This window comes from Papilio xuthus, unplaced genomic scaffold (genome assembly GCF_000836235.2).
Source record: "Papilio xuthus unplaced genomic scaffold, Pxut_1.1 DF824655.1, whole genome shotgun sequence".
NCBI classification, from domain to species: Eukaryota; Metazoa; Arthropoda; class Insecta; order Lepidoptera; family Papilionidae; genus Papilio; species Papilio xuthus.
In genome coordinates this window covers 945897-962421 of record NW_013533994.1, presented here as the reverse complement: position 1 = coordinate 962421, position 16525 = coordinate 945897, and the positions used below count along the sequence as shown (strand labels likewise).

At 32.6% G+C, this 16525-nt stretch overlaps 2 protein-coding genes across 7 annotated transcripts; one reads left to right on the top strand and one right to left on the bottom strand.

Annotated features, from left to right (window-relative positions):
* Positions 1 to 4278: 4278 nt before the first annotated feature.
* On the bottom strand, positions 4279 to 8286 carry Eogt (EGF-domain O-GlcNAc transferase). The gene is made up of 8 exons (XM_013325566.1): positions 7823 to 8286; positions 7663 to 7753; positions 7478 to 7578; positions 7156 to 7332; positions 6731 to 7005; positions 6059 to 6393; positions 5673 to 5775; positions 4279 to 5146 (listed from the first exon to the last, which is right to left on the bottom strand). Exons 1-8 carry the CDS (start codon positions 8139 to 8141, stop codon positions 4979 to 4981), a joined length of 1569 nt encoding a protein of 522 aa, XP_013181020.1. The 5' UTR covers positions 8142 to 8286; the 3' UTR covers positions 4279 to 4978.
* A 510-nt stretch (positions 8287 to 8796) lies between these two features.
* Positions 8797 to 15547, top strand: Dp (transcription factor Dp). 6 transcript variants are annotated; one of them, XM_013325954.1, is made up of 11 exons: positions 8797 to 8877; positions 9523 to 9653; positions 11033 to 11084; positions 11668 to 11762; positions 12028 to 12206; positions 12571 to 12739; positions 12952 to 13164; positions 13614 to 13762; positions 14239 to 14321; positions 14480 to 14563; positions 14780 to 15547. In XM_013325954.1, exons 2-11 carry the CDS (start codon positions 9534 to 9536, stop codon positions 14950 to 14952), a joined length of 1317 nt encoding a protein of 438 aa, XP_013181408.1. In that variant the 5' UTR covers positions 8797 to 8877; positions 9523 to 9533; the 3' UTR covers positions 14953 to 15547. The 6 variants fall into 6 exon arrangements, with proteins under 6 accessions (XP_013181408.1, XP_013181406.1, XP_013181405.1 ...); XM_013325952.1 differs by having other exon boundaries at positions 8828 to 8920; XM_013325951.1 differs by having other exon boundaries at positions 8833 to 9012.
* The last annotated feature ends 978 nt before the right edge of the window (positions 15548 to 16525 follow it).

Sequence of the window (16525 nt, the reverse complement as noted above, 5' to 3'; positions counted from 1 at the left end):
GTTCGATAAAATGGCTCGATTTGTTGGACAAAGTGACTTTTTGAGTTCCCTATCATTGTTATAACGTATGTGGTTTGTGTAAACGTTTGAATATGTTAGCGTTGGTTAGATATTTAATTTCGATCATATGTAACGGGGCAAAAGGTATAACGACTGTATTGTCCATATGCAATGGCGAGTACAAAGGGAGCGAGTTCTAATCACAAGACATGGTTCATATGAGATCACAATGCAATGCGAGTACGACCGACGGCGTGTGATCGAGTGCTGGGCGCCGTCGAGCCCGCGTCTCTGGCTGCACCGCGAGTCTCTCCTATCGCTTTCACGTCGCGGTTATCGCTGCCACGATAATCTGCATAGTGCGAACCGTTATTGAAAGCCACGGTACTAGTTTGTGTGTGAAGGCTACAATAGCGGCATTTTAATCTGATATTTATTGACCGAGAGATAGAATGAGGCTACGCTGTGAGCTGACCTGAAATCTGGAGCTAATATGTGTAAATAATGACACGGTGACCGATGCGCCTCACGAGCGATACTCTCGCCGGGCCGCCCGCCACACCGCCACGGCAACAATGTGCACCGTACAGGTTCCGAATTGAGGTGAGCCGTTTGCTCCATTTTAAATTATAAGCTTTTAAGTCGGCACTATTGTTGCTATACTCGAAAGGTTTTAACATCGGCTTAAAACTTGAGCTTCAATACATTTAAAGTGTCTCATGTGAAAGCTCTTTTACTATACTCACTAGAGTCGAACACTTTAACCAACACCTCTAACCCAAAAGGGTAGACAGAGATGACGGATTTTCATTTAGCGTGGTCAATCTGGTGAAACTCTAAAAGCGAAGTGTCATAGGCGACTCCAACATTTCCATGTATCGATGTTATAAAAATAAATTGACAGTTAAAACATACAAAGGCCAGCAGTGGGCGTGGACTGGTGTTCGGCGGTGGGCCTCCGAAGAACGCGCCCATATCACGATCAATTTCGGCTTCGCACAGATTATCTCATGATCGGAGCAATTTCTCTCCGCTCTTGGTATTGATAAGATCTCAACAACAACGGTTCGCATCGTTCTGCATAATTATAATCCCAAGATAAAATTCATGAATTGCTTGCTTTAATATGAAAGATTAAACAGGCAAGTACAACGCAACAATATGTCCTTGTATAAATCATTAATTATATTTTGTTTTATTTAAATGTTAAGATATGAAAATATATTTCTTTTATGTCCATGTAATGTTTGGAATTGAACGGAGACAAAAATGTAGACAGCGGTGATATATGTATACATGTATAGATGTACTTGTTAGCATAGAATATGTACTATCTTTCAAATCTATTAGTTTTTTACTATCTATGAAACTAAAGAAACTCGTAAATTTCAGTTGAACCTTAACATAACCTTATATATAATACTACAGACATAATAGAGTTCAAAGTGAAATATAATAGTTTTATTGTTATAAATGTGGAGAAGTCGAGCGAAATAGAGAACAAACAACGCAATCAGAAACAATTTTCTATTAGTAAGTATTTCTCGTTGGACATATTCCGACAACAAACACGATCGTCCCGAGTGCCCGAGTGCCGTGGGAATGCCCCAGCCGAGTAACGGACGGACGGACAAATGATGTTGGCCGATCTATTGCCTGTAATTGATGACGACCATTGTACTGAGCTTTTGAAAGAGCCACGAATGTTTGTCTTCGTTCTGTTACCTTCTGTTTGTTTGTGCCATTGTTGATCGGCGATTCAGTACCTTAATCGGTGGGCCATTATCGAATAAAATGCTCGACTCGAAACATTTTGTTCCCATTCCATCACTAAGAGCGTACACTTCGTGATTGCAGGTGCCGTTAATTCACTTGACATTGCCAGTTCCTTGTCACTTGTATAGAAAGCTATGATGAATGAATTTATTTTTTTGTTCTAAACAACGGTTACAGTAAGTTATTTGTAAGGTTACTTCATTACGGTTAGAACATGTTAATTTTGTTTTTTAATGAACCCGTTTTAATTATTTAATTGTACATTAGTTCTTTCATTCGAAATGACTAGTTTAAAAGATAGAATATATATTGTAGACAATAAAACAATCATCAATTTTTCAGTTTCCGTACTGTACCTAGGGTCTGACGAATTTTGAATAAGCATTTTAGTCATAATTTTATAATGCGACACAGTTATTATGCAATAACAAATACATAATAAATATTGATTGAAAATGATTCAGTTTGTACAGTTAAAGAGTTATAAGCATTTTCGAATTTATTTCAATTAGCAGTTCGATTCTTATTTAGCGATACGATCTGTTTAAACGGAAAAGTTATAAGGTACGAAGCCCGGGGCCGAGTGGGCATCGGTCATTAATTCCGCCTCTGTAAATATTGCCTCCTTCTGCGATTGTTTTACAATTTACCGCATCTCCGCAGCCTCCTTCATTTTTTCCTTAACCAGAAACGTTTATCAATTTTAATTTTATTACGTAACTTTAAAAGTTTTTACGTACTTTTCATTTTCTATTCATTAAGTAGACATGCAGATGTGTTTAACGTATGAGATGTTTTCACATATAAATTAATTTGAGTACTTAATTATTAAATCTAAGTGACTAAAGAAATAAATGCAAAAGAAACTATTTTACAAAAAAAATCTAAAACTCAAACATAAGGGTGCAGTCTAATTAGTCGTTAGCGGCCGCATGCGCTGTGCAAAAACCGTTTTCATGAGTCGTTGGAGCCCGCACGCGTCCTTTCTTTACAGCGCATTGTAGCTTAATTAACTCACTTAAACTTACTTAAACTCTCACGACGCTTGCTTTACATCGACCGATTATTTTCATTAGTAGTAGCCCGTATACGGGAATTCCCTGCATTAAGTATAACAATCGAGTTATCAACTAATAAAATAGCGCCCTAAATCACAACAAATAGTAATAAGTAAACAGTAGAACGCAAAATAAATCGTTACAAGCGAATTGACAGCAAAGTTTTGTATAATAATTCAAATTCTTAGTCCACAATCAGGAAATCTACCTAGCAACCAATTTCAGAGGGCGCAACTTAGCTAAGATGGTATTACACGCCTTATTAGGAACGCCTTAGGGAACTACTGAACAGATTAGTAATTTATTAACAAGTTGCACAAAACCTGCTACTTTAACCGATCAACAGGTTTCTTCTTAAAATGGTTATGGTAGGCGAGTTGAGTGTTCTTTACGTGAAACATAAACATAAATTTTTCAGTATCTCCGTTTGTCTCCGAATTGGGCACGTGAAGCAAGCGTAAAAGGTTTAGATATTACTTAAAACATTTAGATAATTTTCAGCATATTCTAGAGATATGACGGATCCAAACATGAAGTATAGTATGTTAACTCGTTAAATTCCAATAAGTTTTTTTTTACCAGGATGAAAACGATGTGCGAGCCAGTTCCTGGATGTTGTAAAAGGTATAGACAATTTGTATGTTTTCACCTTATATTTCATTGTTTAGCGGTCGTATGTAAGTACCAAATTTACTCATTTATCCAGTTTGCATACCGTACTTTAACTTAATCAACTCAGTAATCCTTAGTATTCAACATGTAAATATTATTATTGGACTTAAAAATAGTTTAAAATCTTCATTACCATACACAAATGTAAAACCAAAACATTGATTAAAGATATAAAAGATGTCAGTAGACAGTAGGCGTGCTTAAGATTGTGATTAACATGTATGTAAAGGGCACGATTGCATAAAGATTGTGAGGATTAACGTAACAGGACATATCAATAATTCAGTTGTGCAGGAGGGACACGGGGGCGCGGGGGGCATGGAAGGGCGCGGGGGGCAGGGGAGGCACGGGAGGGCGCGGACGAAGTAGCGGCCGACCAATTTATCTGGACATCGCGGCCTATAATTACGGTAGTTACGCTCTCCGCTGATACAATTAAACTAGCGGTGCATTCGTGAAATCATAAATAATACTGATTACATCAACGGATCGTCGCCTTATTCGATATTACAATGCACATTTAAACTAACTCTGTACTCAAAAACAATTAAATACAATGCAATTTTTTTTTATTATATTGTATTTAATTGCGTAGTTTTTAATCAAATATCATAGAATAAATACTACATACGTTACGTGTTTCATTCCTGGATCGGGCCGAATATCATGTGAAACGATATCAATAAAACGACAAATATTTTATAATTATTTGTTTACTAAAACTTATTAATTAAAATTATATACATAATTATCACTTTGTTATCACGTTTTATTTTTTATTAATTTCAATTTAATTTATAGGCGCAATTAGGTCTTAAACTTTGTATTTAAGTAAAATTATTATTTCACATACGCTGAGATTATACGACGTCAATTACTTCGTTTAAGTTTTAGTGCTTAATTTTTTTAAAGTAAATTTTAATTAATAAAATATTTCAATTTAACCTTTATTACTCATTATTTAAATTATCATTGAAATTATGAAGTTTAGTAAATCATTATTTTGCTTAAATGAACAAATTATAAGTTAAAAAAAATTATACAACATGGCACCTTGAAAATGCTAAATTCATGATTCGATCTATTTGAGTATTAAGGAACTAAATATAAAAAACACGATCTTATAAAAATATCACTGATTTAGATCTATACAATTAATAAAAGAGGATTGACTGTGTGTAATATCGAAATCAAAATTCGCCAACATGATGTATTTACGTTGCTTATAAAGGAAATCCAACTATTAAAATGGTTATCTGGTCGTATGTCCGTCTGCTAATCCTCGTTTGTTCCGGTTAATCTCCGAGAACCAATTTTACAGGGATTTTAACTGGAAGGTAGCTTACGTGTGCGGAAATAACTTAAGCTATTTTTTTATTTTCACGCCAACGAAGTCGCGAGCAATCGCTAGTTTCACAATCAAATACTGCGTTTCAGAGGTCGGAAACTGTACAAAAACTGTTTACTAATTCCTATAGTTCTTCGTGTAGTGCCTTCTTTGTAGATGCTTCGATGAAATTCTTGAAATCCTTCCGCGACCTGACATGCGCCGCGCAAACCTCCACAAGCCTTAAGAACTCCACCACGTCGAAGGAATAGTTGGTGAATTTAGCGTGAGAAGCACCGCCCGGTCCATGACCCTGAAATTTATATTTAAATCACAAATTAACATAATAATACGCAGCAATTACCTTGGGCTTATTATATTAATATAGTAGCTGTTGTCCACGACACCGTCCGTGCCACATTAAATAAAATAGATAGAAGCCGATTATCAGACCAACTGAACATATATGCTTATAAAATTTCATAAAAATCGATCAAGCCGTTTGAAAGTATGGTAACTAACATTATGACACGATAATTTTATTTATAAAATTAATACAAGAATATATTTTTATCTCTCTCTATTACTTGGAAAAAACTGAAATATTTCCCCAGTCAAATGAAGCAGTAAATGTGGGTCCCCACTGTTGAAACACATGCATCCATCCCTTTCATTTAGTATGAATAAAATAGAACTAACAATATAGTAATATGGCTGTGTAATATCATGGTACCATACAACTGCTATTGGCAGTTTGACATACACAAAACATTGACCCAAATGATTAATAAAACAATAATTATATCATGTACACAAATTTATATACATTTAATGAATACCTTGTCTTGTTGTGTAAGTTTATTCTTCTTCTCCCAGGTTACATATTTAAGACCACGGAGTCTGGCTAAGTCCGAGTAACAGTTAGGATCCTCACAGTTGTATCTGGAATAATATAATGGAGCATGTTAAGTCTATACTAATGTATAAAGAACACATAACATATGGCCTAGTCATCCCAAGCTCAGGTGTGTTGGTAGAGCGAGAGAGATTATGATGACCTGATGAAATAGCTTATCATTTTGCTTTATAAATTTAACCAACCCAAAGGTTTTATCAGCAAGGTTAGGAATAACATTTATTTGATATTTCATTCAGATAAAAGATTCATGTAAGACATTCTCTATACTTTCTGTCTTATAATAGTGAATTAAGAAAAAAAACTTACACTTCAAACACAGCAGCCCAATCAGGTAAAAAGAGAAGATGAGTTAATCCAGCACCATGCATACCAATAAACACATCCGTATTATGCGTTATCTCTAACTGCTCAGTGAATGGTACTGTTCTGTCATACACTACCCGTTGCACATGGTAACCTTTCACTTTGACTAACGCTTCAACTATCTCCTTCTCATTAAGTATGGCTCTATATGTTGTTCCTCGAGACAGTAATGTAACCCTTATCTTATCATTGCTTCGGATTTGAGGTTTGATATCTAAAGAGTGCAATAAATGTTTAGAAAATGCATGGAACAAACCACTTCTTTCGCAACCATATATCTGAAACAAAAATCGATTTTAAATGTTAATTGAATTGAATGTAATAGTTAAATTTCTATCATCATCATCATTGGTTCACTATATGTCCCCACTCCTCGGTTCAGAGCCTACCCTAAGTTAAGGGTGATTAAATTTCTATTCATTTCCCAAATTAGGAATTCAAAAGAATTATCTGTATTATGTTTAGTATATCACAGCATACTTAATCAAGCAGTTAAGTAAAGCAAGACATTTTCACTATTAAATAATAAAATAATTTAAGTAAAACCTATTCAAATAACTTAGATTTATTAAATTTAATATATAATACAAATTATTAAAATTATGAGACACTTACCAAAGGTGTGTTATAATACAACCCAAATATCATTCTAGGCAAAAGTGGAAAGACAACATTTCTAAAGCATGCTATTTTTCCTCGAAATTTTTTCAAATCCCAAATCTTATTTGATGTGAATGCTTTGAATGCATCTTTGAAAGCGGAATCATAAGTAAAAGTCTCCCAAATAAGAATATGGTTGTCTTTAGTGAAAGTGGATGGATGTGTGGAATTGACGTGAAGTGATGCATAAAGGTTGAAGAAGTCACAAAAGTGATGGTACATATTCACAGCTGAAATTAAGACAAACATATCTTACATTTATAGTGTTCCTTTTTTTACATACACAAATATACAAATTATTATATAAACACAAAATGCAACATGCTTGTAAATTTTTGAAATACATAGCGTTTCTGATTTTATAAAAAAAAAGCACTTACTTGCATCCAATTTCATTATATATGTTGGTTTCTCAATAACAATATCACATTTCTCATCAAAGATTGGTCTATAAGGAGTTTTGATAAAATTCACCATTTCCGGAGCCCATGATTGTAGAGCACTCATATGTTCTGCTTCAGCTTTGAGCCTGTCTTCATAGTAATTACAATAACCACCTAAAAATTATAAACCACAAAATAATCACTAGAAATAGAATTTATTTTATTTTATTCCTATTTCATATCATTTTTACATTAATTATTTAACAAAATTACACAAAAAATAGAACTAGATGTGGGTTTTGAGGTGCAAAGTACTCACCAATTTGTCCTTCAGATAAAATATCCATTTTATAACGCAAGTTATCACCTCTGCCAATTAAACCTGTAAAATTCAGCATTAAATTTCTTCCTCTACAGAACCTGAAATATATTGAATGAATAATTTCATATGTATACAATTTTCTGCTTGTATTAAATTTCATTGTATTTAAAGTCTATTCATACCTTAAATATTTTGAACATTCTAATGAACTGTCATGAAGATATGATGCTTCACACATCACTTGTAGTTCTTCAATCTGATCTTTAACATAACCTGTAATTTTAATATTTAAAATAAAAAATAAACACTTTGTGTTTGCAAATATGTGATAAAAAATATTACCAAAATCTGCTTGTGTATAAAATGTGTCATACTGGGCCTTTTTTGTCTTTACCCATCCTCTGTGATCGCCAGGGCAGCGAGGCCTGACATGGTAAGAGACATTCTTATTGCATCCAGGTTCATAACCCCAACAAGATTTGTGTTCAATAATATTTTTATATACACAATTAGAATCAACTTTACAACTTTCAGCTAGGCTAGGAAATAAATTAAATATGTATCCCATATGTTCAGGTGGGACATTAATATCCTTTAGTTGTATTAAGTACACAATATTTATTGAAATAGAATAAAGTACTAAGTGTAAAGTTAAATACATCTTCACGTCCACAAATCTCTCTACTGTCAAATATATCACAACTACATATATCACAAATAGAATCACATAAAGGTTATATTAATTTATTCACAAATAAAATAATTTGAAAAAGGTTTAGTAAAACAAAAAAAAAATACTCAGTACTCCCTCCTAAAAAGTTAAAACAAAGTAGGAAAATGTTACTGTCATTTAAATGTCAATGCAAGTGCATGTTTTTAAAGATTTTATTGCACGGTTACAGTACCTTTAATCCAAGTCTTGGCGCAAAGTCTTAAATCTAAGCAGACTGTATTTTATATAAAAGCTTTTGACAAATAAGACTAAAGTTTTAAAAAATTCATTCGCTATTTACTGTATGTATAGTATTAGGGTAAACTAAAATTTCTTGTTCTTGAAATTACAAAACCAAACCTTTGTTTAAAACGAAATTCTCCCTTGAACAAAGAAAAATAGATTTAAAACAGCTAGAATGTTTTAAATTATTTTAGAACTTTCATTAGGCCAATTCAACTTGTACAGGTGATATTCTGTCTTTGTTGCCGACTGAAAACAAAAATTTCAACCAGCTGAAGAAAAACTTTATAGTTTATGGTCAAAGCATAGATCAAATTAGCATTGTTTTTAACGACAGATGTCACTGTATTCATCTATAGTTTCGCGCCTTTTCCGGAAATAAATTCCGGCGGGGGTTTCTGGTTTTGGATATACACGTGAACAGGCGTCATCCAATCAGCTGGTAAATTTTAAGACCGGCGGCGGTCATCGTTGACTTTCTTGAAGTACTTGTTTATTATTTGACTTTAATTATTATCACCGAAGATTTTTAGTGATATTACATTGTCAGAGGGTACATGAAGCTATAAAGAATTAGGTGGTTTATTTAATAGAACGTACATCATTGCAATTTCTGACCTTCAATCATATCCTAAATATGTTGTCGCCATTTTGACCAAGCAAGTTGAATTGAGATAGTTTATTTTCGTTAAATAAGTTTCTTTGAGTTGCTAATGTGAGATACGTAAATGGATATCCCTTGGGAAGATTACGAAGAAAATGTCCCAGAAACCTAGTATAGTAAAATTCCTTATACATGACGCCAATGGTTAGTAAGTAGTGATGTTAGATTTCGTGGATTTAGCATTTTATTTCGTATAATTTAAACACAAAATTTGTTATGTAGTGCTGTAACTAACCAATTTTGTCCGGTATGTAAATTAGGCGTCATGATTTGATGGGGCGTTATGGGCGCAAAGCTTCGAAATACACGTTCCACTGTTTGTTTATGTTATGGTCGTAGGTTTGATTACGATATAAACTTAACATTGTAGCCCTTTTCTTTAAAGTTAGGACAGTATTTAAAGTTTTGTTGTGAAATTTTTAGGTCAACCACAAATGGTGAAAGTAGTACAAAATTCAAACAATCAAACTACTACTGTCCCAGTTAAAGTCAAAGCAAATCCTGTGAAAATATATAAACTTCCAGCTGTTGCTGAAGGAAAAATAAATACTCAGGTTAGTTAATTACCTCTTTTTTTCGATACATATTTGTACAAGACATTACTTTGGGTCTAAGGTCTTACATGTACATTACGTTAGTACGATTTTATAAACTTTAGGTCCAGCTCAGCATAGGTTCAACACAATAACAATAATCCTTGATTAATTTTGAAATGTAGCAAATGTTTGGTGGAAAAAAAAATCTCACTATGCCTCTTCTCTTTAGAGGTTGTAAATGATGCTGTACTGAATTCCAATAAGATTTGGTGCAAAAACTTTCTAAATTAAAACTGTGCATACAGACTTCATTTATTAAGCAAGGTGGTAAAGATTTTTAGATTTTACCCGGGTAATCCAACTCTCCTAACTAACAAATGTATGAACTATAAAGTTGTATATTAATGTCTTAACATGTTTTAAAATTGGGATGTTTAATAACCTGATGTATAGTATTTATTTAATCTTTAAATAATAAATATTTTGGACACAGTATTTTCTTTTTTTATGCTTTGAGTTCTCATATGTTGAGCATTACTATATTATCAATATATGTATGTTGTGTATATACCAGTTTAATAATATGTAATACCGCAACAATTTATAGAGCAATAGTATTTTATTATAACTTATTTGGACTTATAGCTAGAGTTGTTTAGTTGAACAACAAAACTCTACAATGAAATTGAATTTTCAATTCTGTTGTCAGATTCTGTGGTAAATCTCTGAGGAATAGAAAAGAATTTCATGTTCTTATATCACAATTAGTATTTAGTTTGTATAGTAGTAGATTTTGGTTTTAGTCATTCTTGTTTCATCCTGATGAACACTAAATGATTATATAAATTAAAATTGCATTGTTTTATATAAATCTTAATTGAAAAGGGTGAACTTTGAGAAGGGCCTATGTACAACTATTACAATAGGCCTTCTATAATGATGATTGTTTGTTTTTCATCATAAGATGGAAAGCTTTAGGAATATCTTGTAGATTTCATAATATTTATCCAAGGCTCTACTAAATAGGAAGCAGTCAATACAAGTTACAAAATCAAGTTGCTGTTTGATTAGTTGTATTTATTTAGTATTTTAGTTAAAGTTTGCCTCAAGTGCAGCTTCTAGGTTCAATGTGGAGCTTTACCACTAGCATATGTTTTTGTGTATAACCAGATCATCTTTTCTGTATATAACTTGAAAGGATAGAGGGACTTTATAAACAAAATTCAGTTCTTCCAAAGGTCAATACAGTAAAAAGCTTGTGTTGTATAACAATTAATCATCAAAAGACCTTTATATTTAATTCTTAATAGGAACAATACTACAATGTAACATTTTATTAAAAAATGAAATCAATTTGGACAAAGTTTCTAAATAGATATTTATGTTTTTCATTTCAGACACCTGTCTTTTGCCCAATTAAAGTTACGTCTGGGGTAAAGTGTGCATCAAGTAAGTGTACTGTTTTGATTGTTAATGTAAATTTACCATTTTGAACACTTAGATTTAATGATATATCTAAGTCCAACAAATCTTCTATACTAGTCCTAACCAAAATATCATAGTGCCACACTATGTTGTTTGACAAGTGACAACTTTATCATCATTATCGCACACACATTAGTATTGTAGTATATGTCCATATTAAATTACCTTACCGTACCTACATACCAACTTTACCTTCAATAAGGAGTGTTTGAACAAAAGAGATTTGAATCATTGTTCCTTGTGGCTATACGTAAGGATTGGAAAAAGTTACCAGTGTCAGTTTTTCTGTCCATGTATGATGCATGAACCTTCTATAATAGAATGAATGAGCATCTAAATACTAAAATGTGTACTATCCTCACAAATCCGATGGGATTGTGTAAAAAGAGAACTTGTATGTATTTATAGAAACTGTACAACCAAAACTTTTATATTGAATATATGTCTAATGAATTCCAAACTTTGAGAACTTTTTTGTGTGTCAATAATAATGTGTCATGTGTGTTTATTGGTGGCATATGATGATAGTAATTGAATTTACTTTCAGAATTGGTGCCAGTACCTGTTGAAACATTAACACATTTACAAAAAATTGTACCTAAAACTGAACCCATAGAAGTTGAAGTAGAGGTGGAACCTAAGGTACTTTATATTCAAACTGTAATTTAACAAGAAAGTTATTATGAATATCCCATTGTCTGTTTACAAAGAGTTCTTAATCTGTCAGGATGGATATATTTGTACAGGTGTTTTGAGTAAACCGTTACTAAACTAAAAAAAAATGTAGTTAACTAAATTCTATGATTATAAACTTACTTCTTTCATTATTTCAAATGTTATTGATAGCATTGCCATCGCATTTTGAAACTATAAACATAATGCTTAAAATGAACATTCTAATTTGCAGGAACAATATCAGGAGCATTTATTGGAACAGCAAATTACACAGACAGTACCAAAATTAGTTCAAATCCTGCCTAAACCAGAATCTCCGGTCAAATCAAATAGAAAATCTAATTCATCATCTTCAATGTCTCATGCTTCTAGGAGAAGACATGATTCGGATAATGATCCTCCAGCAGAGTAGTAAGTGTTACATTTTATTTTATACAATGACAATACATTTTCTCATTATTTTTAGACATTTACTGATTGACATTTGTGTGGCATGTTTGTGTCTAAGACGGAGGAAATGAATAATAGGCAGTCATGTGTTGTAATGATTTAAATTTTTTTTGTCAGCTGTTTATACATGCTGAAAGTATATTGACTTACTCTTACAGATATACTGTGATTTGCAGCATTGTAATCTTGATTCAAATCAGCATTTCATATATTAATGATAAGTTGATAACAGAGAGGGTTGGCAATATGCTTTTGTATGAAGTTTCGGCAATTGTGACAGTGCACAAATGTAGTTAGCTAATGTGTTTATTTATATGTTTCTCAGCACAACAAAAAGACGTAAGCATGCTGATAAAGTGGGTAAAGGACTGCGACATTTTTCTATGAAAGTTTGTGAGAAGGTGAGAAACAAAGGATTCACGTCGTACAACGAAGTTGCGGACGAACTAGTGTTAGAGTTCACAGCCGGGATGCACAGCTCTGCTGACTCCCAGGTTAGTAAACAAACTATCTTCATTATCAGGTTTTAAAAAATATTCAGAAATGATTCCATATTGTTCTTTTTAATTAATTAGATTCATTATTGACTTATTCCCCTTGCTATTGTCAAATTTAAATGCCATCAAAAGAATCTCATTAGAAATAAGAATTACTAAGGTTCCTCTAAAAGTCTACATTATTACTTAAATACTTTATAAAATTCCAGCAATATGACCAGAAAAATATTCGGAGAAGAGTATATGACGCGTTAAACGTGTTAATGGCAATGAATATAATATCAAAAGAGAAGAAAGAGATAAGATGGCTGGGGCTGCCCACCAACTCAGCGCAGGAGTGTGCCGCGCTCGAGAAGGAGAAGCAGACCAAGTTGGAGCAGATACAAAGGAAAACTCAACAATTACAGGAGCTTATATTACAGGTAACACTTTTTGCTTTATTACCCAATTCACTTGGCAGATTAACGTTTTTCACGTGTATTTTTTTGTAAATATAATATGTCGATACTGATATCACCTATATAGTCGTAATCGGGTTTTTAGTTTTTTATTATTTTTTTATAAGTACAAAATACAGTTTACAATAATTATAATTGTTTTTGATTTTTGAATTACAATCAAATAGATAGGTTTCATTATTCTTCAATATTCTAATTGGATTACTGGCAGTAGCAAACTAAGTGAATAAACTTTGAAAAGGAGTTATATTGGCTATTTTTAGATTACATTTTTTTTCTTAAACAACTTGTCTACTCTTTATATTTTACTTGTTTACTTAAGAGTAGAAATTTTAATTTCACTAATATACACTATTAAACTTACACATACCATTAAAATCATTATTTTAAATATTCTAAACTTAATTTTTCAGCATATATCATTCAAAAGTCTAATAGAAAGAAATAAAGAAACAGAAAAGAAGGGTATAAAACCTTCACCATCGTCTGCCATCCATTTACCTTTCATAGTTGTAAATACAAGTGACAAAGCATTGATAGACTGTAGTATATCAAATGATAAGTAAGTAAATATTTCCTTAAATACATAAGAAGGCACACATCTAAGTTTTTGAATAAATGTCTTAACAGTGGTAGAGAGCGCTTTAACATCTTCTCACGAATCGGCCCGGCTCGCCCGCTGAAATACCACGACCACACAGAAGAGAGGCGTGAAGTGGAAGAAATTCCGCGTTTCGTCTGATGAGTGTGCGTCCTGGAGGCCTAATTTAGTCCTCTTTCCCTTCCCATCCTTTTCTTTATTAGGAAAGGATGGGAAGTGGAAGTGGACTTTCCGGATGAGAGGATGCATAGAAAGGGAAGATATTTTCTTTCTATGCATCCTCTCCCCCGTCGATTAAAGGTAGGCAACACATATGCAATTGCGTATGTCTATGGGCAACGGTCGCTCGTTTGCCATCTTTTGATACAAAAAGAAAAAACAACAGTATGATATCTAGCGGAAATCTTAAATGTTAACTTCTAATTGTTCTTTTTCAGGACAGAGTACATGTTTAATTTTAACAAAAGGTTCCAGATACATGATGATATAGATATATTAAAAAGAATGGGGCTTCTCTATGGTGAGTTTGTAAGAAAATCTAAAATTATAGTATTTTGGTGCTCAATAAGTAAAGAATCTGACTTTTGCACAATAATTATTATGAAAAAAGCACTAAGAACTTGGTATTAACTTTTACATAGCTTGCTTTTAGTATAAAAACACAAAATATCTTTTCAGGATTAGATAAAGGAGAATGTTCAGAAGAAGAATTAAGGAAAGTAAAAAATATGGTACCAAAATCATTGGAAGTTTATGTTGAACGTAAGTATTACTTTTTATCTACTAAAAGAACTGGATTAATACTTCAAAAGGTTGTAAAAATACACTATAGTCCTAGAGTTTATACAACAAATAGTAATTATTTATGTTATTTATGAGCTCTGTTGGCAACTCTTTATATAGAACCTTGTAAAAATGTTTAAAATGATCTAATTTATTTCATAATCTTTTTAGTTAGCAAAACTATTATTATTTCAGAAATGGGTAGAGCTGAAAACTGCACACTAAGTAATTTATTAGATGAAGAGGAACTTGATGATGAAAATGATGACGATGAGACACTAGAGGTGGAGGTGAAGGAGGAGCAGGAAGAGGAGGAGGAGGAGGATGGGAACGAGTATAGCGGCGACAGTAGCGACGTGGATGTGTAGCGATTCGCCTTACGCCGCGCTGCTCCCCACGTCACATCAATGTCAAATGGACAATTTGGGCGTTGAGACAGCGGTACGGCGGCGTTTAAACCTAGCAGCGATACCGCTATGTAGTTTTATAATAAAAACCGTAAATCCACACGGTGCGTTGAAACAACGTGCGTTGGTTAAACGCACAGGTGGGCAGAGAGGAATTAGAGAGGTATGCTACTTGGTCTGAGTACAAACTGTTGACAACTCTGCATTTCTTGAAGAAATGTTGAATCACAGCATATGGCACTCAGTCCATTGGTCATGTGGCATCACCATTACATCTGTAAATGTTTTGAGCATGACATGTATCATAACATACCATGTATCATGCAAAGCGCACACCAATTGATTCCTTTTACCTTTTATTTTGCCTTTTACACACTCATCAATTTAATTGTAAACAATGAGACCTTTATGTCTCTCGTTTAGTAACTTGTCATTTTGTAATGACCCATTTCATAAGCTTAGGATTATTGTTATTGAATCGGTATTGTTTATAAATAAGTTGCTTCACATATCCTTGTTTTATTTTCTGGTTTATATAAATATATGTATTCATTTATGTTTTGTTCTATTTTGATACTGTACAATTTAAATGGATCTCAAGTGCATTGTAAATTGACAGTTTATGTGAATGTTAATTGGGGTGATGTGGTTATTTCTTTACTTGTGTAAAAAGAAGTAGCCCACAGTATAATGTCAAATTATTAGTGACATTGAATGCTTATTGAAAGCATAGCAAATGGTAAATGCAATGTCATAACAATATTTTATTGTCCATTTTTAGTAAATATTATTTATAATACTGATTTGGAATTGTTTTAAAAGAGAAAATAAATGTCTCAATATGAAAAAAAAAACTTTATTTTTCCTAAATTAACAAATAAATTTTACGATCTTAAATAAAGTGTTGAGATTAAAATTCTTTTACTTCAAATCATCATCATCAAACAAATCTTCAAAGTCTGGAACAAAAGATTATTAGTAAAAAAAAAAATAATTAGATGAGGAAAAATGTTCCTTTATAGTTTAAGACAATTTTAAAAACTAGAACAGCACAATAGATAGACAACAAAAAAGAAGACCAAGATAATTTGGTTCAGAGATGAGGTAAAATACAAAGGTCAAAAACAGTAAAATACAAGGACAAGGAGGTTGCTCCTCCAAAAACACAAATTATGTCTTTTTATACTCAATTCTTCATTAGTGACAGTAGTGCCCACCTTGTTGTTAACAGGTGAGTAACTGATTTCTTTTATTATTTTAGTGCAGTGTCCATAACACTTGAACATGGACAATTTGGGTACACATTTTGTGCATACATACATACCATTGAAAAAATCTGCATGAATTGCTTTTTCGTTAGCAGCTAAGTCCATAAGGAGATTTGATGGTCCTCCTGCCTGAAAATAGAATTTTTCTGTCAAGAATTAATTATGAAAGTAATATAATCAATTCAAATTACGTTCATTATTGAGGTCTTATATTTAATTTGCGTCTATTAGCATGTTTAGATCTTCAAATACATGAAATACGATAA

Excerpts from the sequence above, each read along its gene's own strand:
- Eogt (XM_013325566.1), bottom strand. The coding sequence starts at position 8,141 with ATGTATTTAACTTTACACTTAGTACTTTATTCTATTTCAATAAATATT. Across the intron at positions 7,333-7,477 it reads TTTATCTGAAGGACAAATTG|GTGGTTATTGTAATTACTAT; the intron begins GTGAGTACTTTG and ends TATAATTTTTAG. Across the intron at positions 6,394-6,730 it reads TGTATTATAACACACCTTTG|ATATATGGTTGCGAAAGAAG; the intron begins GTAAGTGTCTCA and ends TTTTTGTTTCAG.
- Dp (XM_013325948.1), top strand. The coding sequence starts at position 9,195 with ATGTCCCAGAAACCTAGTATAGTAAAATTCCTTATACATGACGCCAAT. Across the intron at positions 12,207-12,570 it reads AATGATCCTCCAGCAGAGTA|CACAACAAAAAGACGTAAGC; the intron begins GTAAGTGTTACA and ends TATGTTTCTCAG. Across the intron at positions 13,165-13,613 it reads TACAGGAGCTTATATTACAG|CATATATCATTCAAAAGTCT; the intron begins GTAACACTTTTT and ends TTAATTTTTCAG.